This window comes from Globicephala melas, chromosome 20, assembly GCF_963455315.2.
Source record: "Globicephala melas chromosome 20, mGloMel1.2, whole genome shotgun sequence".
Classification (NCBI taxonomy): domain Eukaryota; kingdom Metazoa; phylum Chordata; class Mammalia; order Artiodactyla; family Delphinidae; genus Globicephala; species Globicephala melas.
In genome coordinates, this window is record NC_083333.1 from 41,380,616 (window position 1) to 41,407,593 (window position 26,978).

Genomic DNA, 26,978 nt, shown 5'->3' on the forward strand with positions numbered 1-26,978 from the left:
CAGCGGGGGACGTGCGGAGGACCGAGTGGCAGGCCTGGGGCCCCGTCCTCCTCTGCCGTGTCCCCCACAACTCCTCCAGGACTGTGTGCTTAGCAGGCCCTCAGCAGGTATGGGCAGAACTGAAGTGGCCTCCGCTTGTGCCAGGCAGGGGTCCCTCCAGTCCCCAACCCCATCTGGAGGGGATAACAAACAGGACGTCATGAGACCCGGGGCCAGACGGACATCAGGTCCCAGTACAGGGTAGCCATCCCCCAAGACAATGCCCGGCTCCACCCAACCCTCGTCATCACTGCTTTTGCAGGGTACTTGAAGCTCGCCCAGGCCCTCACCAGCAAGCAGGTCACCGTGGCCTCATAGCAACTTGCCCAGCAAGCAACGAATTAGGAGTCTTGCTTTAAAGAGGAGGAAACAGACTCAGACTCGAGAGAGGTTGAGTGATCTGCCCAAGGCTGCGCAGGAAGAGCTGTCCTTTAAGACTTCTGCCAAGGGGAACTTGGGCCGTGGGCTGAGGTTCCCAGCAGCTCAGAAGTCAAAATGGGGAGGGGAGGGCCTCTATTTCTGATCTAGTCGGGGCAGAGGGCCTCCAGTCTACCCTGGGAGGTCCAGCTCCATGGGCTGTGCCCCACCACTGAAAACGCAGAGAAGGAGGGCGTTGTAGGCACCGCCCCAAAGTGATTTGGAGAAGGGAAACACTTCCTCTTTCCACAGACACTACCCCTCAAAGGGTAGTCAGGGCCTGCACTGGCACATCCCCATGGGCACAGGGCCCTTGGCACGGGCAGACACAGTGTCTCAGGTCTTGGCCAGCCTAAGAGGACAGGCTTCCTTCCCTGAGTCCCCTCCCCCTGCCCATGCTGGGATCCTGCCCTGAGGGGGCCTGTGCACTATCAATGCTTGGAGATAAAAGGTGAGGGGGCCGCATTTTCATTCAAAACCCTGTCCAACAGTCTTTTGGCTGACTCTGCATTTTGGACCCTAGGGAGGGCACTGCTAGCAGTCCCCCCTCTCCCTGGGCTGTCCCTCCTATTGTCCAGGGAAAGAGTGGGCAGGAGCAGGGGGAGGGAGGATACAGACTGAAAAGGGGAGTGGCAGAGGAGAGGGAAAGGAGAAGGGCTCACACCCTCCAGTCTCTCCGGGCTCCCCCAGACCCCAGGGCCACACAGCAAATGTGCGGATGGAAAGGAAAAGTCTGGACCCAGTCTTTCGGGGCTCCCATCCCCAGCTCCTCTACAGATAGCTTCCAACCTCCCTGCCCCCACTCCACAAATGGAAACAAAATAAGAACGGTAGCTTTTACACTCTGTTCCTACAGTGTCTGTCTGGATGGAGCTGGAGGGAGGGTGCCCGCTGAGCTCTGCAAACTCCCCGGGCTGCAGTGGGCTGATCTGGGGGCGAGGATGGGTGTGAACAGATTGTATCCGCAGCTTCCAGGACAGGATGGAGATCTGGCCCAGGCCTCTTATCGGTCTTTCCCTCCAGCCTTCAGGATCAAAAACAGAAAAGGGGGCGTGGCTAGGGGGGAGGCCGTCCCCTACGCCCCCTACTGGGTGAAAGCAGAAGGTCCTGAGGCAGAAGCGGGGCTTCAGCCATGGGAGAGGGGGTTTTACCATGGCCCTGAGCTCCCCACACCCAGGAGGGCTCCCCACAATACCCTCCCGCAGCTGCCTATCTGGATGGTAGAAAACAGCCCAGCTGTAAGGTCACTTAGCTCAGCCACTTAACCACCGGTGCTGTTTCCTCATGTGTAAATGGAGATAATGTCCCTCTCCCAGGATTGTCGGGATTAAGATTTGTAAAACAGAGATAAAGTCCCAGGCACACAGTAGGTGCTCCACAGATGTTAGCCTCCCGTTCTCTCCAGCCCCCACCCAGAAAGGGCCACGGTCCCTTTCCACTGTCGTAACACGGGGTACCACGGCAAGGAGACAGCATGATCACAGGCAAGGTGAAGACCAGAGTGCATTACAGCAAAGATCTCGCCTAATCTCAGCCCTCTGAGGGAGGTTCTGGTCAGATCCCTGGGTTACAGACGAGGACACGTGCTCAGAGAGGTTATCACATCTAGTAAGTGGCAAAGCCAGAACTCGCTACACAGCGTACTCCACCTCTCCTCCACCCACCCACCCCCCGCTCCCCGACCCCGACCCCGTGGAATTCCCAGGGGAGCAACAAAAAAGGCAGGTTTGTTTCCTCTCCAGCCTAGACTAGTGATAAGAAATAAAGACCCTTCCCTCCCCAAACACACACCACAATCACAGACGCCTCCCCCTTACACCCTCTGTGCCCTAAGTCACCGCCCCCTCCAGCACACAAACTGACACCCCTCCCGGGCTCTGGGTCTGATTCTCCTCAGACGCACTCGGACCCTCTCACCCAATACACATAAGCCATCGACCCCCTCCCCAACACACACCCAACCTTGACCTCCCCACCCCTAAAACACACCCAACCCTGACCCTCCCCCCAAGGCACACTGAGTCCCAACCCTCCACAGTAAGTACCAGTCCTCAGAGACCACGCCCCAGGGGCTGGTCTAGAGGGGGGATCCTGGCCTATCTCTGGAGCTTGCCACTCCGTCTCCCAGGGAGCCGACAGCAGAAAAGATACCCACCTGTCCCCAGTGACCTGGAGAACAGTTCTGTCCTTCCACAGGCCCCCGGGTCTTTGAAGGGTACACCCAAGGTCCAGCCTCCTCCTGACCTGGGGAGAGGAATGGGAGGTGGAGGGAGGACTACCAAACACCTGTGTTGGTGGGAAGTGGGAGGAGGGAGCCTCATGTGCCAGGTTGCCTACAGAAAGGGCGGCAGAGGACCAGAGCATGTAATCGCTCCTTACAGGAATGGGGGCCACAGATGTCCACCCCTCCTAGGAACTGCCTGACCCCCAGCACCAGCCCCCAGGTGGGGAGAGCGGGGAAGGCGAGGCTGCCTCCATGCCTGAGCTTTGATCTGTCACGCTTCGCTACCCAGCGCTGAGAGCCAGGGTCTCCAAGCCCCTCAGCCCTGCCCAAGAAGGAGGGAGATGCAGGGCTCCCTCAGGTTCCTGGCCACACCTCTGGTCCCAGAGAAGGGGAAGGTCAGGGAGAAGCTCAGAGGCTGGGGCCATGGGTAGGAAGAGAAGTTGTTGTTTACTAGGAAGGGACAGGGCAACCCACAGGCTCACAAAGGGAGGGGGCAGGAAGGGGCATTGCCTAACCCGAAATGTGGGCACCCCACCCTGGGGGATGAAGGTTAGCAGGATGGGAAGTGGGGTATCCGGAAACCCTCCCCACCCACCTCTAAGAAAGAGGAAGAAGCTTGCAACATTCAAAGAAGGGTAAAACATTTGCTTGTCCGGCACAAGACAGGGCAAGGTCAGGGGTCAGGCCCAGCCCCATCCAACCCTCCATGAGCCAGGCCCCAGGTGGACAGAGTGTCTGGGGCTCTGTTCCTATCACCTGGGGAAGAGCAAGCTGTCCACCGGCACCAGGCTGAGCACCCTCGATGTCGATGTCTCCCTCCCTGAAAACCCCACCCTGGCAGGAAGCAGACACTCCAGTCACTGGAGCTGGGATATGAATCCCAGTCCCCATGGACGCAGGCACTACCCCACACAGACACACCCGCTCCTTCCCCAGCAGCCCCGAACCCAGACACTGGCCTCCCCCATCACCTAGCATAGACTGAAGACCAGGCCAGAATCGGCGGGCGGGCTTCCAACTCCGACTCCCAGGTCAAAGTGCTGGCGGCTGCACACCCCCAAGGGAGGAAACAGAAGGTGGAGGTTTGAGTAGGCAGCAGCCGCCTGCCCCTGCCCCAGGGCACAAAGGGTAAGGACCTGAAGGAGCACACACTTAGAGCCCCTGCTCCCAGTGGCTGGTGGGGCCTGGGAGGGAGGGGCCACCGTGCAGCCAGAGGAGGTGAGCCAGGAAGCAGTGGTGGCAGTGGGCAGCCGGCCAGTGTGGGCAGTGAGGCGCCCAGCCAGGGCCTGCCCCAGGGACAAAGAGACTCCCTGGCTCCGGGGAGAGGGCGCTGCCCCCACACTGGGAAGGGGGCACTGACCCAGCCCAGCCGGGGCGCACAGGGCAGCGGCGCCAGGCATGTTGCCAGTGGCCACGGGAGAGGCGGTGGGTGCCCGGGGCAGGGTATTCAGTACCTGCCTGCCAGGAGAGGTGGGACACGTTTCCCAGGTCAGCAGCTGACCAGCCAGCCCGCCGTCCACGGCCCCCTTCTGCTGTTTCCACCCCCTCCTGCCCCAGGCCAGGCCCCGGCTCCCTCCCCCCCGCCAAGCCCTGGCCCGGCGCCCAGCTGGGCCCTGGGGGCCCGAGTTACTGTAAGCGTCCTGGCAGGCCCGAGGCCTGGACTCTGCCAGCTGGCCATAGCTGCCGCCACCTCCCACTACCTGGCTCGGCCAGCCAGGGAAGGTTACCAAGACCCCCACCCAGCCAACAGGCGACCCCTGTGGCAGAAGGCGGAGGCGGAGAGGAAACACAGGCCCGGCCAAGAGCAGGCTTGCATCCACAGCCGGAGTCCAGGCTGAGCGCCCCCTCCTGGGACCCTGCCCCGACCCACCAGGCTGCCTGTGGGCCCCCCCCTCACCCTCCCCACAAAGGGAAGCACCACCTAGCCTGGCCAAGGCGAGGGGAGGGGACTCTACGCCTTCAGGCCCCTTCCCCCAGAGGCACTGGATGGGGCGGGGCGGAGGTGGGGCGCTGCTCGCAGTAGAGCTGCCATTTCCACCAAATGTCGAGAGGTTTGTTTACCCGCCTCCAGCCTCCGTGTCCAGTCCTTGGAGCTATTTATAAGGCCCTCCACGGCAGAGCACTGGGTGGGGGGCGGCGTGAGAGGCGCCGGAGGACAGCACTGTTCAGCTCTCCCTCTGTCCCCCGCAACACCAAACGCAGTCACAGCCATCAGCCTACAAGCCCCCCAAACAACGATCCCCCTTGTCTGGAGGAGCCCTCGCCACTGCCGAAGAGATGTGCCTAGAGGCCCACCTCGGCCTGCCGCCCTCCACCGCCCCTCCCACCATGCCCACCACTCCACTTACTGGCCGGGGATGGCGTGCTATAGCCGCTAACTGGAAGCTGGTGCTGGAGAGTGGTCAGAGCGCCCGGTGGGGAGAGTCCACCCAGCATGGGGGGGAAGAAGAAGGCGTAGGGGGGCACCGGGTATCCATTGAGGTGCCCGCCCCCAGGTGTTGGGCAAGAGCTGCTGTTACTGGCCATGCCAAGCAGCCACAGTCAGAAGGGCAGGTAGACCGTCTGGCCGAAGGCTCTGGCAGGCTTCAGGCCGCCTCTCCTCGGGTCATGGGGCCTGGGCCCAGAGGGGGTTTGGGTGGTCAGCCCACCCCCCCTTCTGTCCTGGAGCTGCGGTCCAAGGCTAGCAGGCTGATCTCAGCCTCCTGGAGCCCCCACTCCAGTTGCGGGCCAGGTGGGCTGGGGGACGTCCCAAGAGCCGGTCCTTTGGTCACACACTTCTGTGAGCTGCCACTTTCCCAGGAAGGTCCAGAGCTGGCCTTCAGGACGCCGAAAGGATCCCTCTCCTAGGTGGGCCCGAGCTAGGTGGCTGGGGAGGCCATGTCCTGTGATGCTGCAGAGAGAAAAAAGACAGGTGAGTGGGCACTGAGGAGCAGGCGCACGGGCATTCCCCGCGGAGCTCCCCAACCTGGGCGGCCGGCGATTTTCCCGTGGCACCCGGCTGAGCAGACAGCTGGCACCATGCCTGGCTGGCAGAGACGGCCTGGGAGTAGGGCCCAGACACTGCTGGGGGTGGCAGGACAGCAGAGCCAGGCTGGGGAGACGGGGACAGAGCCCAGAGCCGAGGAGGACTTCTCACCCACAATCCTGAGAGGAAAGGTTCCCCGGTGCCATGCCACCCCAGAAGATTCCTGCAGCAGAGGAAGGCAGCTGGCCCTCCTTCCCCCAAAGCGGGTTACCTGAGGTCAAGATGCAGAGAACGTGTGCTTGAAGGGAGGAGGGAGGGGGAGGAAAAGCCGCTTCCCTAAAGCGGTGGCACTTCTCAGAAAAATGACTCCTAAGCCAGGGGGCCCCCGCTTACACCACTTCCCCCCCAAATCCAAGCCCGAGCACCCCAGATGGGTCTGTCCCACGGGCTGGAGGGGAGGCCCGTTTACATACATACAAATAGGGAAATGGGAACTGAGGACTCCTGGGTATCACCTCCATTGCCCAACAGCATGATGGGCAGGGACTGCCCAGGGTGGAAGCCCCCTACTCCCAGGCAATGGAGGGGCAAGGGAGACTGATCTCAGAGTTCACCCACATACTCTGTCTGCAGAAGCAACCTCCCTGGAGAGGGTGGGAGGTGGGCAGAAGATGAAAGGCCAGATGCCCCTCCACCAGTGCATCCACAAATCCATACCCTGTTTGAACAGCTGGGACCCGAGGACACGCAGAGATAACACCACGGGTAGCAAGAGACAGAGATGAACCCAGAAATTCCACGTCACGGTGAGACAGACAGGCAGCAACAAGAGCAGAGAACGAGACGGAGAAAGAGAAGCATCCACAAGAGGTCCAGGAGGATATATATAAACAGTATCAATAAATATGCACGTATTTATATATGAGTGTGTGTATATACCCACACATATGACATATATGAGAGACAAAAGAAAAGAGAGAAAGAAACATGGCCAAGCAAAACCACAATGAGATACCACTCTGCATCCACTAAGGTGGCTATAATCAGAAACACTGATAACAAGTACGTGAGGATGCGGAGAAACTAAAACACTCAGACGTTGCTGGTGGGAATGTAAAATGGTGCAGCTGCTTTGGAAAACAGTGTGGCAGTTCCTTAAGAGGTTAAACACAAGAGTTATACGACCCGGCAATTCCACTTCTAGGTATCTACCCAAGAGAAGTTAAAACATAAGTCCACACACAAACTTGTACGTGGGTGTGGCTGTTCATACCAGCACTCCTAACAGCCAAAAAGCAGAACCGACCCAAATGTCCATCAACTGATGAACGGATAAATAAAAAGTTGTACATCCATACAATGGAATGTTATTCTGCCATAAAAAGGAACAAAGTACCGATATACACGACAACATGGATAAACCCCGCAAACATGATGCTAGTTGTAAAAGACTACCTATTGTATGATTCCGTTGATGTGAAATGTCCAAAATAGGCAAATCTATAAAGGCAGAAAGTAGACTGTGGTTACCAGGGGCTGGGGCATGGGTCCGAGGGAAATGGGAAGTGACTGCTGAATGGTATGGGGGCTCTTTCTGGAGTGATGAAAATTTTCTAAAAGTGATTGTGGTGACAGGTGCACAACTCTTGTGAATATATTAAAACCAGTGAATTGTACACTCTAATGGGTGAATTTTATGGTATATGAATTATATCTCCATAAAGCTGTTAAGAAGAAAGAAAGGCGGGGAGGAAGGAGAGAGAAAAGAAAAGAAGACAGGGCCACAGAGATCCCAAATAAGGACTACCTCCCTTTCCAAGCCCTTCCTCCCCAAGCTCCGGCGGTGCCAGGCTCCAGGCTCCAGGCTCCAGGCTCGGACCTGGAGTCCAGAGGACACACACATGGCCAGCGTTTGGCTGCGGACCATGCCTGGGATGGGGGAGTTCTGCCAAGGCCACTATGGACGAGGCCAGGACTTTGGGTCCCAGCCGCGCCGGCCAGCCAGCCTGTGACTGTGCGGGGCTGAGGGAGGGGGAGGGGGACAGGTACTTGCAAGGAAGGGGGCAGCTCCCCTATTGTTAACGAGCATGATTTTGACTGTTACTAATTATGACGACCATAGGGCCTCTCTTCTTACTCCTGAATGAGGTGCCCCCTTCCTTCCCCACGCCCCTGCCAATTCCCTCCCGGGCTGCGAGGCTGACGTCAGAGGAGCAGGGACCCCACCCGTTGGCCAGCTGCCGCCCTGGCCCCCCACAACCCCGAGGGGCGCCACACAAGGGAAACTCGAGCCAGCAAGGGAGGGAGGGGTTGGCTGAGCCTCACCAGCGTTGACAGTCAGACCCTCACATATGCGCACACCCACTTGCAGAAACTCACACGCGCAGCTCCAGGGAAAGCGTCCGGTGGACAAGAGCACGCGTGCTTGCACACCTAGCCTGGGTGCGTGCGGGCACGCACGTGACACATGAGGAGAGGAAATCCGGAGATGCGATCCCTCCACACCTGGGCTCCACACACAGTGAAGCCGGCTCCAGGCCTGCATGCCCGGACCGGGACACAGCTCCCCACAGACGCACAACCACAGCCTCAGAGTTTCCCAAACTGCACTTACCCTGGCCCTCACCCCCCCAGGCGAACCTCTGCACCTGCCTCCCTGCGGGCCGGCCCCCCAGTACACAGCAGGGTCCACAGACACAGAGAAGCACGCCGGTGGATTCACGTCCAAATGGGGGCCGGCCTCTCTGAGGTGAGGCCCAGGAAGCCATTCACTCCAGAACCCAGGCCTCCTGACCCAGCTTTTGCGGGGTGGGGGGCAGCAGCAGATTCGATCTGGACCCTCTGGAGCCAACCCTTGACCCCAGAGGAGAGATTAACGACAGCCGCCTTAATGCCTCAATTCTGCCCCTGAGGAGTTTGAAACTGGACCGTACTTCAAACCTCAGCCACAGATACACACCCCAGGGAGAGGCTGGAAGGTGTTCCCCACCCCCATCGGAGCCTCACTAAAGGAGCTCAGCCTGCAAACTTCAATGCAGTTAGCTCCCTGGGGAAGGCCTTGAGCCAAGGGAAGGGGCAAAGGTTACAGAAATGGGCCAAGGGCCAGGCTGACCAGGGAACAGGGATGGGCAAGGGCAGGGATGATGGGGGCGGGGCCAAAGAGCACAGCCCTGGCCTCAGAAGGTCCCTCTGGAACTACGACCCTTGGGGAGATGCCTGGGCCCTGGCCCCCTGCACCCAGGGGTGGAGAAGACACTGTCAGAGAATCAAAACCAGCACCAAAGAAAGGGAAAACAAATTACCCACATCCAACCTCCACCCTATGCCTGCCACCTCCACTGCCCGTGGGCACCCTCCCTTGAGGGAGAGAAAAACCACAGGCCCACACCTCCCAAACCCGGAGCCCAGCCTCGGCACAGCAGAAAGGGGGGGTGGGGGGGGAGGGCCAGAGCACCTGCCACCAGCCAGGCACCCCTGCCCGCTGGGGCCTCCCTCACCCTCAAAAGGCTCCAGGATCCCTCCCCCAGTGTCAGGTGTCCCCAGCTACCCGTTCTTTATGTCCCCAGAGTCACACATCTGGAGAAAAAGGCAAATGTTGGCCAAGCTGTGAAGACAGCAGAAAGAACCAGAAGTCTGAAGGGTCAAATCTCAGCTCTGCCACTTTGGGTGACCTTAGGCGAGTCACTTAACCTCTCTAAGCATCTGTTTACTCGTCTGTGAACTGCCTACCTCAACAACCGGCTGTGTGATTTAAGAGATAAAAGTCCTGGAAAGCACCTAGCACAGCGCCCACCCGGCACACAGGAGGTGCTGGGCAACGGGTCCCCTCCCTCCCCCGCGCCTGCCAGCACCAGGTCGGGGCCTCCCTGGGCAGTATGTCTGCTGTCCCTTCCCCAGCCAGGGCTAGCAGCTGCTGACAGGGCTGAGCGGGAGAATTACCCATTTTCCAGGGTCTGCTTCCCCCCAGACTGAGGACAGGAATGTGGGGAGAGGAATATTCGGGGTGTGGGTGGAGGCCTGACCACAACCCTTTCCCAAATTCCCTTCTTTCATTTCACAAACCAAAAAAGGGAAACCTTTGGACATGGGGAGGGGAGGAGGGGAAGAGGAATAGACGATTTCCCCCCCTACCCTCAGGGAAGAGGAGCCAGGGGTCCCCAAACCCAGCTGGCCCTGCCCCCCTTCTTCACCCAATCCCTCCTCTCTGCTTCCCAGGCTACCCCACTACCATGGCTCGCAAGGAATAGAAGCCAGGCAGTCCTGGACGGGCTGAGAGGAGGGGATAAGGATTGGGGCGCTTAAAAGAAGGGGGGACAGGGGCTTTCCTAGGCATTCTAGACAGTCAGTGAATCATATGCAAATGACACCCAAAGCTCCAGCTCAACTTGGGGATGGGGGACAGGGACTCCAGCCCTGACAGAAGCAAAGACCCAGCCCCTCTGGACCCCCTCCCCTGTCAGGAGCTGGCAGAGCAGGGCAGGGCGGGACAGGGAAGATTTCAAACCAGAACAGTGGGCTGGAACTATTTATAAACTTTCCAGAAAAATACACACACACTCACATACACGCAAAGCCAAAACCTCTCCCCTCCCCCACACTCCTCAGATCAGCAGAATGGTGAACATTACTCCCTTTTCCCCCTTTTTCCAGAGGCCCCTCTCTCCTCCTGGCCACTCCGGTCCTCTGTTTACCTTTTGCTCTCCAGGCTCTGGGCTGCAGGAAGCCAGCAAGGCCAGCCTCATTTTGAAAGAGACCACCCCAGGAGGGCCTGAGAAGGACCAGCGGGGTGAGGTTGGGACAGTGGAGGGCACCTCTTCCCCACCAGTCCTCAGAAGCCCGGGCCTGCCTCGCTGGAGCTGGGACTTGTTGGAAAACCTGCCCCAAGCACGTGCAGGGCCTGAGCACATCTACGGAGAGAGTCAGGGGAGTGCTGAAGTCCAGCGTCTGGCCTCTGGATGCTGCCACTGCCCACTGCCTCAAGACACAGCACCTAGTCCCAGAAAAGTGGATCTGGTGTCTCCCCAACTTGTACCCGCCCAAGCTTCTGCCCCAGCTACACAGGGCTGCCTGACCTCCACGGGCCATCATCCCCGCAGTGACTGAATACCAGGCAGAAAGGGCAACTGGACAACCCAAGCCCAGGACAGGCCAGGTGCTGGGAGGAGGAAGTGTGTGTGGGGGGGATGTCTGCTGGTCAGGGCAGTGTCCCGACTCCGCACCCCAGGGGCTGCACCCCAGAGCCCCCTGGGAGATGTGCCCAGGGCCTCCGAAGCCCAGGGCGGCTGAGGGGCCCACCCGGAACCAGAGCTGAAGCCTCCCACCCAGTCTTCTCTTGGAGCAGAGAACAGGTGAAAGGGCAGGGGGCAGCCCAGGCCTCAAGGAGAGGGATGGGCCCACAGGGAAGGAAGAAAACAGGAAGAGGAAGAGATGAGGCTGCCGAGGCCACAGCCAGACCACAGGAGTGTGTGGACCACACAAAGGCAGCTCTGTCCGGGTCGGGGACCGAAGGGGCACAGACAAAAGGGGACACCCCCCCAGCCTGGAAACCACCGTCCTCACAGCCAGCCTGGCACGGGGCTTTCCCCACCCCCACCTTGGCAGCTGCCCCCTCACCACTGTCTCCCCTCTCCGCGGTGCAGGAAGCATAACTCTCACAAGGGGCGGGGTCTGCCGAACACACAGAGCAGCAGGTATGTGCGCGGCTGCGCGGCTGCAACCCGCCTCCCCCAACCCCTCAGCTCTGCCCCAACCCTACCCCGGGGCGGACAGACTGTCGGCACGACCCAGTGCTACCAGCCCCCTCCCGGCGTCCTTCCCTAGGGACCCGGGCTGCAGGGAAGCCGGGAACGCCCGCCCCCGTCCCCCTCCCGCCTCAGGATATCCTTTTGGCTCTGACCCCAGACCAGGCCTGAGTCAGACCGTGCCCCGCCCCACACCCCCCATCCAGCGACCCCCAGGAACTTCCTACGCCCCACGCTCCACACCCACCTACTCAGGTGGGGCTAGAACTAGGGGGAATCTCTTCCCCTCTCCACCCCCAGCTGAACAGGGAAGCCCACCAGGGGGTGGGGCGGATGGTCACAAAGTCCCAGGACCAGCCCCTTAAAGCACAGGGCCTGCGGTATCAGGGTGAAGCGGGTGCAGGCTGTGTGTGGAGGGGAGAGGAGGCCCTGCAGACCACCACCTCCCCGGCCCCAAAACACACACAACTGGGGATCCTGCCCAGAGCCCCTCCCTACTCCAGCCTGGACCCCAAGAAACCACAGAAACTCCCTGGGGAAGGTAGTTTCCATGAGAACACAGGACGGGAGAAGCCTCCAAAGGGAAAGGGGAGAGGGCGCGGAGGTTCCAAGAACGGGCATCTTTCTGGGACTGCGGGACCCAGGCTGGAGGGGACAGGGTCTGCACAATCGGTCAGATTCACAGTCAGCCAAGCACAGCCAGACGTGGTCACAGTCTCCCCGACGCTCAGTCTGAGTAGGTGGCTGTGACTCCTTCCCACAGACAGAAGTCTGGGGTGCCCTGGGGGATCTGGGGCATCGGAGACCACACACACTCAGCTTGAAACAGCCCCCTGGGCATGCCCCCCAATCCCCCCCCAAAACTGTGGGCCTAGGGGGAGGGGCAGCTCCCTCCCCAAGAGAACCAGGGTAGTGCCCAAGGCGGCCATCTCCATGGCAACCAACAACAAACATCCCGGGAACCACAGAGGGCCAGGAAGTGACAGCCACGTGACAGGAAGCCAGTTTTTTCAGTGGGGGGGGGGCGAGAAAGATTGTTAGCAGCCCCTGGGGAATCAGCTGTCCCCTAAGTTTCCCCTACTTGGAACTGGAGGGAAGGGGTCAGCTGGGAAGGTGGCCACACACACACACCCGACCCCACTGCAGTGTGCGCAGTCGGTCGCAGGGCTGACGGGCCCTCCCTTCCCGCCTGCCACTCACGGTTCTCCCCTTTGGGTCCCCCTCCCTTCCACTTCCTGCCGTGACTGGAGATCAGAGAACTCCCCACCGCAGCTTCCCCTTCTCAAGTCTCGATTCCTGGGCTGAAGGTTTACTGTGGGGCGAGGGACACAAGGAAGGAAGGCTGGGGACCTGCGGTAGGACCCAGGGGACAGAGGCTCCAGGGGAGGAGCCGGGAGGGAGCTACTCCAAGGTAGGTGTGTACACACAGGCACACATAGAGCGAGTGGGTCACGGTGGCACACCACCGGGGCGCAGTGACACACAGAGACTGCCTGACCTCAGGCAGCTCTGGGGAAAATCGAGCAGGGCCACTGGATCCGCCCCGGCGTGCCCCACTCCAGCCCAGTTCCTGAGCCTCCGGGTTCAGCTCAGGCGTCTCCTGGCTTCCAGGCAGGCGAGGTCTCAATAGTGCCCAGCCCCCACCGCCTCTCCCCTGCCTTTCCTGCTGAGGAATCCCCCTCCCTGCTCCAAGGTGCTCGCCCAGACGAGGGCACCTTGGCCGGAGGCGGGGGGAATGGAACCTCCCGCCACCCCCCTCCCCTTCTCTGCAGATGTCCCAGACTATATTTAGCCCAAACCGGGCGGCTAGCCAGACCCAGACTCCCCACTGGCCCGGAGCTGAGCTCCCAGTTTTTATGCAATTAAAACATTAACAGAGAACCACCCCCATCCACACACCCCCATACCCCCCAGCCCAGCCAGAGCAGCCGAGCTCAGAAAACACGACAAGGGCAGCCCAGCCCTGCAGCCAGCGAGCCAGCGATGCGGCTGGCGGTGGCGGTCATCGGGCAAACAGCAATAAACTCATCCCCTTGCCCATGTCCTGGGCCCTATAACCCCCACAGGCAGGACAGGGACATCACCCACCAGATCAGGTTGACACTTGGTGGGGGGGGGTAGGCTTTCCTTGTTCCGGGGCCGGAAGGGAAAGGCATATCCAGTGGGTGGGGGGGTTGCCTGGTTGCAGAAATTCCACCTGTCATTTTGCAGCCCCCCTCCCTGGCCTGCTCCAGTTACAGGGCTGGGGGTTGGCAACAGGTGCTGGCCAGGCTGGCAGCAGTCTAATCCCCCACCCGCTCCCCAGGCTGACAGTGGTGCCTGAGGTCCAGGCAGGGGCCCTGGCCAGCAGGATGCTGGGTAAAAGAAGGAGGCACTGCTGCCTGGTGGGGAGGGGGCAGCCCAGGCCCCTTCTGTAAGACCTGGCCCCCTGGACTCTGTGATGTGTGTTGGAGGGTCTGGGGAAGGCAGGGAAACCTTAGTTCCACCGCACCTATTTCATTTCCCCACGATGCCAGGCCGGGCGGGCTGGAGTGTGGGAGGTCTGTCTGCCTGCCTCTTCCTCCTCCTCCTCTCCAAATTCCAGGAACAGGCAAGGGAGGCTCCAGTTGCAGAGAGAGAGAGAGAGAGCAAGCAGGCGGTCCCAGCTGAGAGGGAGGGGGGGCGGGGACTGGAGCGGGAGGCAAGATCCAGACGAAGCAAGAGACGCCCACGCCCAAGCCAGACAGGACAGACACACCGACACTGACACATTCTCACACTCTGGGCCTGGTCCCCGAGTGCCGCCCACTCTGCAGGGACACCCAGACTCCCTCAGCCAATCCTGCCCATCCCCAGAACACTCCCTGGACACACACGGAGAGCCAGGCCTTCGCTCCCACCCCACATCCCCCCACAAACCCTGTGGGCTCCGTACAGCAGCCAGAGGGTGGAAAGGGGAACAGAGGGAGGAAAGACAGCAGGCGTCAGAGAGGACATGGAGCCAAAGCCCTGGGAACTGGGGTATCAGTTGCCACACTCCTTTCCCAAAACCCAGTAAGTCAAGACAACCCTGGCCATCTTGCCAGGAGCCCTGCCAGCTTCCCACACTCCCCAAACCACCACCACTAGAAAGGGTGTGGGGTGCTGGGCGAGTGGAGATTACCCCATTTACTCATCACAGGGATAGGATTACCTTCCCCAGATGCCCATCACCCCCAAACCCAGACAGAGCTCCTAAATGGACCCCACAGAGTCCCAAACACACCCACCCGTACAGCACAGTCTGGGTCCTGCCCTGCCCCTGCCACCCAGAGGACAGGGAATGGGGCACTGAGGTTTTATCTGGGGGCAGGCCCCACCCTGTCACATAGTTCTGAGGACAACCCACCTAATACCCTCAAGTCTGAGCAAGGAGTGGCACAGGGGTGGGGGTGGAGGGGTTCCCAGAGGGCAGAGCCAGCTTCCAAGACCAAATGATTTAGGGGAAGGGGAGCTAATTAACTGGAGTCTGGGTCAGTACCCCCAAAACAGACCTTAAGGGCCACTCAGACAATGCCCTTTCCCCCCACAATAGACATGGTGGCAGGAACCACGTCATGGTACATGTGGGTGACTATGCCCAGCAGGGCGGCATGGGGGTGATCAGGATGGGGCTGCCCGCAGCTAGCTTCCTGCCAGGCTGCCACATGGCTGGGAGGTGGAGGGGGACCAGAGAGATTTCCCAGAGTGGTAGCAGGGGCATTTAGGGTCAACCTGAAGGATGGGGATTTGGGGGCTATAAGAGGAGGTGGCCGGGATTAAGCGGTTCCAAGCCCAGGGTCTTCTCAGAACTGCCACTGCATCTGCACTGCCCTCATCAGTCTGGCCGGGAAAGTCCTGAGGTGACCACCACATGCACACTCATTAACACCCTCCAAATCCAAGATCCTCAGCTCCCAAGGGTCAACTCCAGTCTGACCCTAGTGACCGCTCTGTCTCAGGACTGACATGGCCCAGACTCCCAGGCAGAACTGACGTCCTAGCCCCTCCCACTGCACCAACATCTTTCATAGCCACAAACTCCCTGATTCCACAACTACCCCTCTTCTTCCTCCAGGTCCAAATACTCTTTCTCTTATTCCCTCCCCCAGACTCCTCTCCACCCCTCACAGGGGAAGCCCCAAGGCTCCAAACCACCCCCCACGGCACCCTGGGGCTTCCCCAGCCCAGCCTCCCCATCAAGCACAAGCCCTGGAAGAGAGTTTGGGGCTTGAGCCCGTTTCCTAGCGAGACCTGGCAACCTTACTGAACCACTTCCCCAGAACCCTGCCCTATGACCACTGCAGCCAGGGAAGGGACAAGAGATATCCCTGAATCTCCTAACCAGGAAACTGGAGGAGGAATGGCAGTTAGGAGCGGAAGTGAGGGTTGGGGGTAAGCAGCATGGGGTGGGGGAGTGGGGGAGTGTTCCTCTGAAAACACACACACACACACACACACACACACGTGCACTCATCTCGCAGGTAGAAGGCAATCTGGTTACAGAAGAGGGAGCTGGCACTAGTGGGGGCCAAGGGTACCCCTCCATGCCAGCACGTGGGCAACCTATCCAAGGTAGGATGAACGGTGGAAAAGCGTCTCCAAGACCGGGGGGCTTTTCTTATCTGATTTCCACATGAGTTAGTCCCCATCCCCAGCCTAGCACACTGGAGGCCTGGCCTCCTTCTCACGTAGCCTGACAATAGGGCAATGTCCAGAGAGGAGAAGGGGCATTGCCAAGCAGGTTTTCCAGCGCCCCCCTCCCACATACACATCTGGCTAGCAGCTTCCCCGCCTTCTGGGTGGCACCAGGTCCCAGACACCCTCAGCAGAGCGAAGACGACCAATCTATTCCTTCCTCCCTACACCCGCAAAAGCTTCCATGACTCCATGGTGCCACCCGACCCAGAGACATCCCTCCCTGGCTGCACTGGCTCCCGTCCCCAATCTGACGGCTCCCCGTGCTCCACGGGGGACACCAGCTGAATGGGCCCCGCCCCCCAACCGGCTGCCTCTGGTGGGGGTGGGCCCCCGGGCTGATTCTCCCCAAACCACAGGGCGGCTCAGATAACAGGAGGGAAAGAAGGAGGGGGCTAGTCCGTTGGGCATCCGATCTCTCCCCAAACAGGTTTGAAAGTCTTTTTGTTTTGCTTGTTTGTAAGGAGAAAAGTGAGAGAGAGCAGGAGTTCCCAGCGGCGGTTCTGCCACAGCTCGGGCGCCGGAGACACGCGCGGCAGACGGCCCCAGACGCCTCACGGCTTCGCGCGAAGACACGGGCGCAGACAGACGGGGCTCCCCCACCCTGAGCACGGTGGCGCGGGGTTGGGAAGCCTAGGAAACCCCAGGTTCCCGTCGGAACCCGTCCGGCACCGGGTCCCTGCCCACGGGTCCTCTCAGGAGCAGGCCAAGGGGCCGCGATGCCTGCGGGAGCCGGAGGCTCTCTAAAATCCCCGGGGGAGAGGTTACCTCGCAGTGGGGGGAAGCAATCCGTCCGGGTCGCCCGCGAGCAAGGCGTCTGCCCTGACCCTGAGCCTTGGAGCCGTTCGGCGTCAGGGGTTGCGGGGTCCAGGGAGAGGAGCGGTTTGGGGGGCCGCGGCTCAGGGGCGCGGGGCGAAAGCAGCGGCCATGGCGAGTCACGTGCGGAGGCTGAAACTTTACCCGGAGCCCCAGACCGGGGGGCGGAGGGTACCGAGCAGCGGGGAGGCCCTCACCCTCGGGCCCGCCCCCGTCCGCCCTCCGACCAATCAGCAACCAGGGGCGGGCCCACAGTATCACGCCCCCCCTCCCCTTAACAGACCCGGGAAAGGGCGAGTCTTAAAGGAGCCGCGCCTAGCAGAAGGCTGGACCGTGGGAATCTGGGAGAATCCCTCCCTCTGACCCAAAAGGAGACATTCAGAGCGAGAAGGGGGAGTTCTGCGCAAAAAATGGAAGGAGGGCTCGGTAGAGAAAGGACTGCAGTGTGCGGTATCACACACTCTTCACACTCACAGGGGCAAGGATCATACGCACACACCCCTCACACCTAAACCGGGGTTAGAGGGACTGCGACGTAATATGGAAGCGAATACAGTGACTCCGGCCCTATCTGTCAAGCCCCTGACTCCCATAATTATAATCCTCCTCCAGCAACCCTTGAAAATGAGAGCTGTGTGACCTTGAGCAAGTCGCTTCCTCTCTCTAAATCCTAATTTTCTCACTGGCAAAAAAGGAGTGCAAAAGCAGGTAGACCGCCCTCAAGTACGCCTGCTCACCTCGTCTCCCCCAAACACGTTTCCAGCTCAAGTGGGTCGGAGGAACTCTGGCCCGACCCAACCCTTCAGCAAACCCCAGAACCCTCCCCCCAAAAGGACAGCGGCTCTTGTGATCTTCCAAGAGCCGAGTAGGGGGCGCCCAGGAGCACCCCTACATGCTACGGGACTCTCAGACCCAAAGCTTCTTTCTCCTGGCCCAGGCTGGAGGAGCCAGGAAAGCTCGCATTCTTGTTCCAGCGGGGCAGGATCTGAATTACTCTCCCTCTGCAGAGACCCCAATCCCCAACACAGCCACAAGCCCCCTCCCAGCCTGCTGCTCCGTTTGGGAGGACCATCTCCCCACCTCTAGCAGTCCACTGGGGGAGAGAAAGAGGAATCAATAGGGAACACCCCCCTCTCCGTCCCCGGTCAGAGAAGTAGCCACAAGTAACCCCACAGGACTTCCCACTGGAAGGGGAAGTGCCACACTCCCAGGCCTCCACCCCTGACCCGGCTGGCTGAGCTCTCAAACCCACCGGCCCGACGGCCCCCGCTTTATAGACAAGGAACCGCAGGCTGGGAGTGGACACGGGTTTAGTCCCCGATCACCCTGGCACCGGTTGCACAGCCGGGTCTAGGACCGAGGTATCTGATTGTCTCTCTCCAGCTTTGGGGCCCCAGCCTGGGTGAGATAGGACAAGCAGGGTCGGCGGGACGCTGTGCCCTGAGGTCCGGCGGCACAGGGGGAGAGCGTCCGGGCAACGCTTCCCCAGGCCCCTTCCCGCCTGCTGGGCCTGGCCGTCTCCCGCTCCCGTCTGGATTTCCGTCCGCCGGTGCGAACCGCCCGCCCAGCCCCTCCCACCCTGTCCCGTCCAGATCCATCCGCAAACATGCGCTCAGCAGGCAGGAATGCGCCAATGGCTCCCAGATGTGGACGCCGACGCTTAACCCCTTCCCCCCCAGCTCCCCCCCCCAAAGGCGTTCTAGCTTGAGTCCAGCCAGCAGCAGGGGGCGCCGCCCCGATGAGGGACCAGCCTGGGAGGGGACTTAGTGCCAGCCAGCCCCTAAGCCCGCACAGGCTCCTCCTGGCCTACATTCTACCAGTCTTCCTTCCCGCGGAGGCTAGGGGGGAAGGATCACAGACACAGAAATACAAGTGTGCACAAACACAGGTATACTGCCTCCCACGAAGGGTGGCCTTCATGTACACCTGCCAGCGCAGAGGGTCAGGTACGCTCGCGCACACGGAGATGCAGGTGTGCAAATGCACACCCAGGACACGCATATGTGCACACGCACGTGCACATTCAGAGCACACCTGTATGCACATATGTATGCACATGTATGCACACAGAACAAGCACATACAAGACAGGCATCTGTGCATATGCACAAGGTCATGAAGCAGAGGGTGCAGGTGTGGCACACTCCTGGACAGAGCAGTAGACCCTCAGGCACATGAGGGAAGAAATTCATGCGCCCACAAACCTGCTCCCCACAGGGGGCGGTTGCTCACGCACAGAAGATCCGCACCCAGGTATACAAGCACACAGCCTGCACACCTTGAGGGCACTCCCTCCCTGCCCAGCTGAACTCCAGCTGTGCTGGGCCCACTCCAGTGTCCCCACCCCCCCCCACACACCCTCCAGGGACCCTCATGCAGGAGGGAGAAGGAGGCAGCAGGAGACTGGCAGAGGGAGAAAAGCCACAGTCCCAGGTGCTCCTCACTCCTTAAAAAAGACACTCCTTCTTGGGGCCTACCCTTCCCCTGCTGCAGGCAGAAGGAGATGGGCTGGGGGAGGAGCCTGAGCAGCTGGCTGCCCAAGACAGGGATCCCTCTTCCCACTAGAGGAAATCTGAGAGAGCCCTGATAGGTGCAGGCCCAGTGACAGGCCCCCCACACAGACAAAGGAGATACAAAACAGCTGTGAAACACCCCGGGAGAGCCCACACTTCCCCCAAAACAAGGCCTCCCTTTCATGGCCTGTGGGGAACTCCTGCATCATTGGTAATCATCGGAACAGAGGATGGGAAACTTTGACCATCTGGATGCAAGTGGGGTGGAGGTGTCTGCTGGAACCCGAACCGACCCCAACAGACTCCTCTCCCCCTCCGCAGCCACCCAGCTCATCCCCAAAGCCCCCTCATGGCTCCGCACATCTGATTCTCACGGTCCTGGAGGGTCATCTAGGGCAGGGCTCCTGTTTCCATTGTACAGATGAGGAAACTGAGGCTTCACCAGGGAATTGCCTTGCTCAAGGTCATACAGCTTGTCGATGGCAGACCTAAGATTCAAACCCACAATCCCCTCCTCACACGCCCTCCCATTTACTCTGAACGAAATACATTTCCATGCGGTACCCTGCTCCCTCTTCCTTTACCCTCTCAGCAGAGCATATGGAAGAAACACCAGCCTTGCCTGGCTCTGCAGAGTTGTGGGTGGGGCCAGGGAATGCCAGAGAGAGATCAGAGAAGATGCTGGGGGCTCCACACATAGTCCCCAACCCCACCCGCAAGCATGATGCCCACCTGCCCAGCAGGCACGGCCAGTGACTCAGCTGCATCCGGGGGAGATGCCAGGGCAGTGACTCACCTACCGAGAAGAGCTGAGCCTGGCACCTTGCCAGCCCCAGGACAGAAGTGACTTAGTCACCGAGACTGTGATATCCAGCAGGAACAGTCCAGGGACTGGGGACAGGGGCAGGCTGTGTCCTCCATGGTTATGTGCATTACAGGCATCCTGGGGCAAGCCATGGCTTTACCCACCCCTGCCCCCTCCCCACTGCTCACCCCCACCATGCCAGGCCCTGCTCCAGTGCAGACAAGTTTTGTGAGACCCCCTGGGCTGCCCTGCCTCTCCCCTGAAGCCTGCCCTTTGCCCATCACTCACCACCCACTCTCCCAGCCCCGCCTCCGCCTGCCACCCAAGTTGTACCCAGGCTGTGAGTCTCCTTTAACATGTCTTGGCAACACCTCCTGCCGCCACAGCCCCTCTCACCACCACCCGCCCCCCCCCCCCAAATACACACATGCACTCATACACACTTCTGCCAGCCCTGCTTCTGCCAGCAGCTGCTGAAGTTGTTCAGCAGGAGGGGAATCGGGAGGGTGGGGTGCAGGGATCGAGTTACCAGAGGCTGATGGGGTGGGCTGCCACCCAATCCCTTCCCCAGCTCGTCCTCCTCCCTGGGCACAGCCTGCCTCACCCCTCCCACCTCTGGCTGGCAGTGGACTCCACCCAAGCTAGAAAACAAGAAATGTTCAAGGGTATTTGTCATGCTAAGACCAGCCCAGTATATGAGAGAGAGGGAGAGAGAGAGAATGAGAGAGAAGACAGCGATGGACAGAAAGAATAATTCCCGTGCTCAGTGCCCAGGCTACAATCACTAGGTGTGTGTATCTCTGCGTATGTTGAGCCAGAAGTGGACTGAGTAACTCCCCAAGTCCTGGGAGAGTTGATGGGGCCCAAGAGGAGCCGACCGGCTGAACAACCTCAATCCATTTGCACTATTGATTTCTCATACACTGCAGCCTGCCTGATGGGGGGGGGGAATGATAAGAAAGCCCCCCAGAGACATAGAAACTGAGCGGAGAGGGGGGAGGGGCCCCTGCACCCAATCTATGGCCCACTGAGACCGTGGCAGGGGACTAGGAGCCATCGGGTGGCAGGAGGGAGGGTGGGGAGTTGGATTCAAGCCTGTCTGGGACACCTTCTTCCAGCAGCATCTGAAGCTGATTCAAAGAAAGAAGGTGGGGGACAGAAGCACCATCAGCGGCTACACAGGCAGGGCTCTGAACAACTGGAGAGAGAGGGTGCCATTCATACCCTGGTCTATGGAATGGCGCCCCCTGCAGCTGTGCAACATGGTGGCCCTGGGGATGAGGCTGAATTCTGAGGAACCACGTTTCTGCACTGAACTTTCTTACCCTGCACCTCCAACCAGCTGCCTCTGCCTCTAGGCCTCAGAAGGGCTCACTTCTGACTGTGATCAGAAGCCAACAGCAATCTCCCCATGCCTACCCCCTTCCTGGTTGAGGCGGATTGGCAAACAACCACCTTGACCTAGGCACGGCAGGATGGGCACTCACAAAAGGCTCTGGAGAGTCTGGAAAGCTGCATCCTAGCCCTTGGTCTGCCTCTAACCCATCCTGGGACTGTAGGCACAACCCCCAGCCCTCTCTGGGTCTCTAAAATGGAGTTAGACCGAGATGCCCCTTCTCAAAGGGGTCTCCAAGCTCCCGGCTCGCCAGCCTGTGAGACTTTTGGAACCTGCCCAGCACCTTGATTCACATCTGTGGCCACAGGCCACCTAAACAAACCCCAGCCCTGACCTCCTTCCAGCCTGGACACAGACTCTCTCCACATGGTGGAGACTTACAAACACACCCAGCTGGGGTTTACCTGAGACCCTGTGTAAACAAGCAGAGAAGGAAACAAACCAGGAACCCAGCCCTTGCTGCAGGGGGGGAGGGAGCACAGCCAGGTTGGGGGAGAGACCATGACAAGAGAAAAGCAAACAGTGCAAGGGGCCTGGGCTGGGGTTCCAGTGCAGTCAACGACTGGTTGAAGGTCCTAGGGCAAGTCACATGCCCTCAGTCTTGCCCTCTGTAAGGGGGAGGGATGGTCCAGGCACCTCTAAAGCCCCTCTGGTTCTGAGTCTATTTGGACAGAGAGAGCCCAGTCCAGCCCATCTACCAGGTCAGGACCCTCTCCCCCTCTCAAGGTTCTACCCCTGCCCGCCACGCATCCTTGCTCTGTCTGCTGCCCCTCTGGCCCTGCCTCACTCCCCCACCCGCCTGCTTACCCTCACCTTGGCCAGCCCCTCTGCCTGCCCCGTGCTTTTCTGCACGTCCCTCCTGCCAGGGGACAGACCAACTAAAAATAGTCCCTGCAGCCTTTCTCGCCCACAGCTGCCCAAAGAGCAGGAAATGAGGGGGGCAGGGAGGCCCATGTCCTGCTCTCCCCCACAAACTCCCAGCCCCAAATCAGGTCCAGCCCTCCAGCCTGGGGCTAGTGCCAACTTGGCCATCTCGAGGGCATCCCACACCCCTTCTCTAGGGGGAGGCCTGCCCAGAAGTGCCTACAATCAGAGAGCTGTCCTTACCCCACGGGAGGAGGAGAGAGGAGGCCAGCGGTCTAGAGGGAAACCTTCCCAATTTCTGAAAAATCAGTGCCAACCACATTGTGGGCACCGAAAGGGCAGGGCCTGGCTCCACTGACTGGTCTTTTGAGGGCAGAGGGAATTGGTGTGGGGAAGTTTGTGCTGGTTTTCTTCATCCTGGCCCAGCTGGAAGGAAGACAAAATAGTGCCCCAGCCTCAATTACACTAATCCCCCGCCCCCCCAAACGTGTGGGTGCAGACAGAGGGGTTTCGGTAGCCCCCCCCCCCCAGATACCATGGGAAAAAAGCTCAAGAGGCTAGATCTTGGCTCCCACACGGAAAGATGGAAGCCTGGAGGCAAGAAGAGGCCATGCCTGCCAGGCTGGGCAGATGCTGCCCTGAAGCTGAGTCAGAGGTTAGGAGGGAGGGGCCGGGGTGCTGGGGCACCAGGGGCTACAGTGCCCCGACCCCTAACCCACCTGGGATTTCTGACACCTCCCAGCCCTGGGAGAAGGCCCTCCCCACGCAGGAGGAAGGAAACCGGCTTAGCGATTCTCTGGAGGCCTGCAGAGCAGCCCTGCACCATGAGGCAGGCGGGAAACCCAGGAGTCCTGGCGCCCGGCCCAGAGAGTGAATGAGAGAAATACCTTGGAGTGGAGGAAACAGCCCAGAGTGAGGCAGACACATGGTGCCCCAGCAGCTCCCAGATGTGGCCCTTAAGGAGGAACTGGCCAGAGGGGCTGGATGGGGCAAGCAAACACATTTCTGAACAAGAAGAGAGAAGAAAGCAGAGCCCTGGGGATGGGCAGGGGGCCGGGCCAGCCGGTCTCTCACCTACTCTCCTCTCCTCCTGGTCAAAGTCCGAAATGCTGAGGTTAAAGGCACTAAATATCAAAGAGGTCCTGGGGTCCTAGGTGTGTTCTCCAGTTCCCTTATCTCCAGACCCCAGCCTGTTCGTTCCTGAGCTTCCCCTGGCACCCCTTCCCTGGGGCCAAGCCAAGCCAGGAGTCAGCAGGCCCAAGGTGGTGCCTAGGAGGCCTGGGCAGTGCCAGGGGCAGCCCTCATACCATCCTCCCACTGGCTTCCCTCCTGCCTGCTCTCAGCCGCCACACATATCTCAGCTGTCGAATCCGATTAGGGCTCCTGCCCAGTGAGCCGGACAAGGAGGCCACTGGGCAGGGGAGAGACAGGCACAAGGACGCTGAACAGGAATGACAGGAGGAAGGTGGAGATGGGGCTCAGGGGAGAAGGTGTAGAGCCCCAGAGGAAAAGAGCTGGGGGCCAACTACAACCTACATTAGGGGAATTCTGCAGCCCCTGGGGCAAAAACCCTGTCTGCTTCCTCCATCCCCCAGATGGGCAAGGATGGGGGAAGGGAGCTGAAGACGGAGAGATGACCTAGATTAGAAAGAGAATCCCATCCTAGAAACCCCCCCCGCCCCCCCCCCACCGGCGCCATTACTACCATTTGCACTGGGCTGTAGGATACATTGCTTTATGAGGTCTTTATGGCCGTATCTCTATTAGGCAAGTGGGTCTTGTTACTATAGCCATTTTTATAAATGAAGAAACCAGAGGCTTAGAGAGCTGTATGAATGCACATAGTTAAAAGACCGAGCTGAGTCTCACATTCAGGCCTGATTCTCAGTGCACCGCTCACACCTCACACTCAGAATTTACTTTCCTTCCTGGGTCAAGAGCAGAATGAAGTCACGCTATTATCCAAGTTTTCCTCTAAAACCAACCCTTCGGGGATCTGGGGGGTCATGGAGGGATATAGAACACACCCCACACCCAGACAGAGTTACCAGATAGGGATGTGCCACTCACCTACCACACAGAGAGCTAGAGGGGTTCCCTCAAAACATGACCCATCTCTTCCATTGCTCCCCACCCCAGTCTGCTACGCCCAGAGGCGACACCCACACTTACAAACACGGTTATCCCGACAAGCCATACACCCCTCCTGCAAACCCACCAAGCCAGAAGGAGATGCCCTAGATCTTCAGAGAACAAGGCCTCTCAGCCCCCAATGAGAGGGACAAACAAGTCACTGTAAACAGTAGCTATCATCCAACCCTCTCCCAGAGAGCCTGCAGGAGGGCAGAAGCTTTGGGGTAACACCAGGAGCCTGAGCTCTGAAAGCCAAGGAGCCCAGGGAGCTGGCATGGCTGGGCGGCCTCCCTGATCTGGTCCACACCCCCTTCCCCAGCCATCTGGGCTGAGTCTGTTCTGGCCTGGGCCACACTCTGGGATGTCTCAAGGCACCCAGTCACCTCCATCCTAAGATTATAGATCTTACAACCATATGGTACACACACACAGACTCACAGTGGGGGGGGGGCGCTTTTCATAGGTGTTGAGGTGTTGGCAGGGATGGGAAAGACAGCTCTTTAACCTGAAAGAACTTTCCCCAGAGAAAAAGGCCACACACACACACACACACACACACAGAATTGTTCACAACCTCCACTACCCTCCAGTAAAGCCTTTGGCCACTCAAGTGTGCAATGAGCCTGGAAGGGGGCTCTGGTTCTACAAGGTGAGTAGGGAGTGGGGGGCAAAGTCCTGAGCTCTTAGGGCTGGGGAGGCAGAGAGGAAGCAAGAGAGAAATCTCCCAGGGAGTCTCGGGTCCCCGTCCGGCTCCCTGTCCGGCTCTCTGTTACCCCAGCTCTGCCAATTCTCCCCTCGAGGTGAGGTGGGGGAAGGGGGATTAGGCAATACTGCAAAGGAGGGTGCAGGGGCTGGGGCCCGGGCAGACCTTCCCCCCACTTGCCATTCTTAGATAGAGAACGGGAATGCCTCGAGGGGCGTGCAGCAAGGGCGCCGGAGGGCGCAGGGGCTCTGAGCTTCCAGACACCCTTCAGCTCCCAGGCTCCCACCTCCCTGGACTACAGCGAGCAGTGGGGGAGGAGGCATGGGGAAAGCCTGAACTGCCGAGAGGGAAAAGACCAGATCAGAAGCGGAGAGGCCAGGCGGAAGGCGGCCGAGGGAGAATTGGGAAGGGGTGTGCGTGGTCCTACCTGCTCAGGTGCGTGCCGGCGGGGGACGATGGGGTTCCCAGGAGAACTGGGGAAGCCCTCTCAGCTCGATTCAGGATTCCCCCCTGCTTCTGGGTTAGGCTGCTGCAAGAGGCACGGGTTCCCGTTGGGTCCTAAAGCCCACTCTCCAACCAGGAGGCTCTCCCCACCCTCTCCCACCGTCCCTGACTGGGTCAGCGGATGCAGAGCTGAATTGATGGGGCAGAAAGAACTCACGGTAGAAAGACGAGATCTGAGTCATGGGCTGGGACAGCAAGAGTCCCCAGTGTCAAATTCACAGCACATGGCTGATTTTAGCTGAGGATATTATGGGACAGGAGAAGAAGACATTTCTTCTGCCTGCCCTGACCAGATGAATTTGGGCTTTGGGACTGAAGCTGGGGTTAAGATCGCTTTCCTAATCACTCCCAAGTAGCTTGGCTATTGAGAATTTGGGGAAGGGGGAGTTCACTTTGGATGGGAGCTCACTTCTACCCTCCCCCTCCTAGACAGAGCACAGTCTCCCCTTCTCTCCCCCACTATTCCTAACTGCCTAGAAGACCACGTCAAGTGGGAAATAAAAGTCCTGATTTCCAGCAAGTAAAAAGAGCAGTATGACTTGGATAGCAGTTGGAAACCGGCAGTTCTATATCCTTAGATCTGGGAGTGTGTGCCGATATACAGAGCCAGGTGAGAGTATAAGCAGGTGGGGCTGGGGGAATTTGGGTTACATCCATTAGCAGAAATGGCAATTGTCAGTGAACGAAGGGGATGCAGAACCTAGGGGTCAACTCGGGCCCCTACCCAGCCCTTAATAGGATCCTGAGACTTTACTAGAATGAACACGTAAAAGAAAGAATATTTTCCCAGGTACGACTTAGGATAAATATAGAGGGGCAGAGGGCCTCTTATGCACAATTAGATCAACTTCAAGGTTACAGACCCCGTTTAGGATAGCCCACCTTCTCCAGAGGGAGAACTCAGGGTTGGTGGGCCAGGTGGGCCAGGGAAAGCTGCAGAGGGCTGGGGGGAGAACATTTTGCAAGGAGAGTTGCACATATCTCCAGCACCAGGGCAGGGAAAATGTCATGGGGTGAAGGGCCAGGGGAAGTCAGGGACAGAGTCGAGGGAAGGGAGAGGGCATGGCTTCTTCCTAGAAGAGGCAGGAACTGGGGAAAGGAGCTGGACGGGAAGTTTGGAGGGCCCCGGGGTGGAGTCCATGGGGTGAGCTCAGGTCAAGCCTT

At 59.5% G+C, this 26,978-nt stretch overlaps 1 protein-coding gene across 6 annotated transcripts in view; it reads right to left on the reverse strand.

Annotated features, from left to right (window-relative positions):
• The window catches only part of RARA (retinoic acid receptor alpha), a 43,519-nt gene extending 17,685 nt beyond the window's left edge, over positions 1 to 25,834 (reverse strand). The window contains exons 1-5 of one of the 6 annotated variants that reach the window (XM_070044514.1): positions 25,738 to 25,834; positions 5,029 to 5,570; positions 3,652 to 3,727; positions 2,612 to 2,700; positions 1,298 to 1,480 (exon numbers count right to left, since the gene is read on the reverse strand). In XM_070044514.1, the coding sequence (XP_069900615.1) occupies positions 1,298 to 1,480; positions 2,612 to 2,700; positions 3,652 to 3,727; positions 5,029 to 5,206 (526 nt within the window). In that variant the 5' untranslated portion in view covers positions 5,207 to 5,570; positions 25,738 to 25,834. Of the gene's footprint in view, positions 1 to 1,297; positions 1,481 to 2,611; positions 2,701 to 3,651; positions 3,728 to 5,028; positions 5,571 to 5,645; positions 5,733 to 5,816; positions 5,889 to 16,849; positions 17,049 to 25,737 lie in introns of those variants that run through there. The other 5 variants (XM_060290907.2, XM_030840263.3, XM_070044511.1 and 2 more) reach the window with 5 other exon arrangements.
• Between the last annotated feature and the right edge of the window lie 1,144 nt (positions 25,835 to 26,978).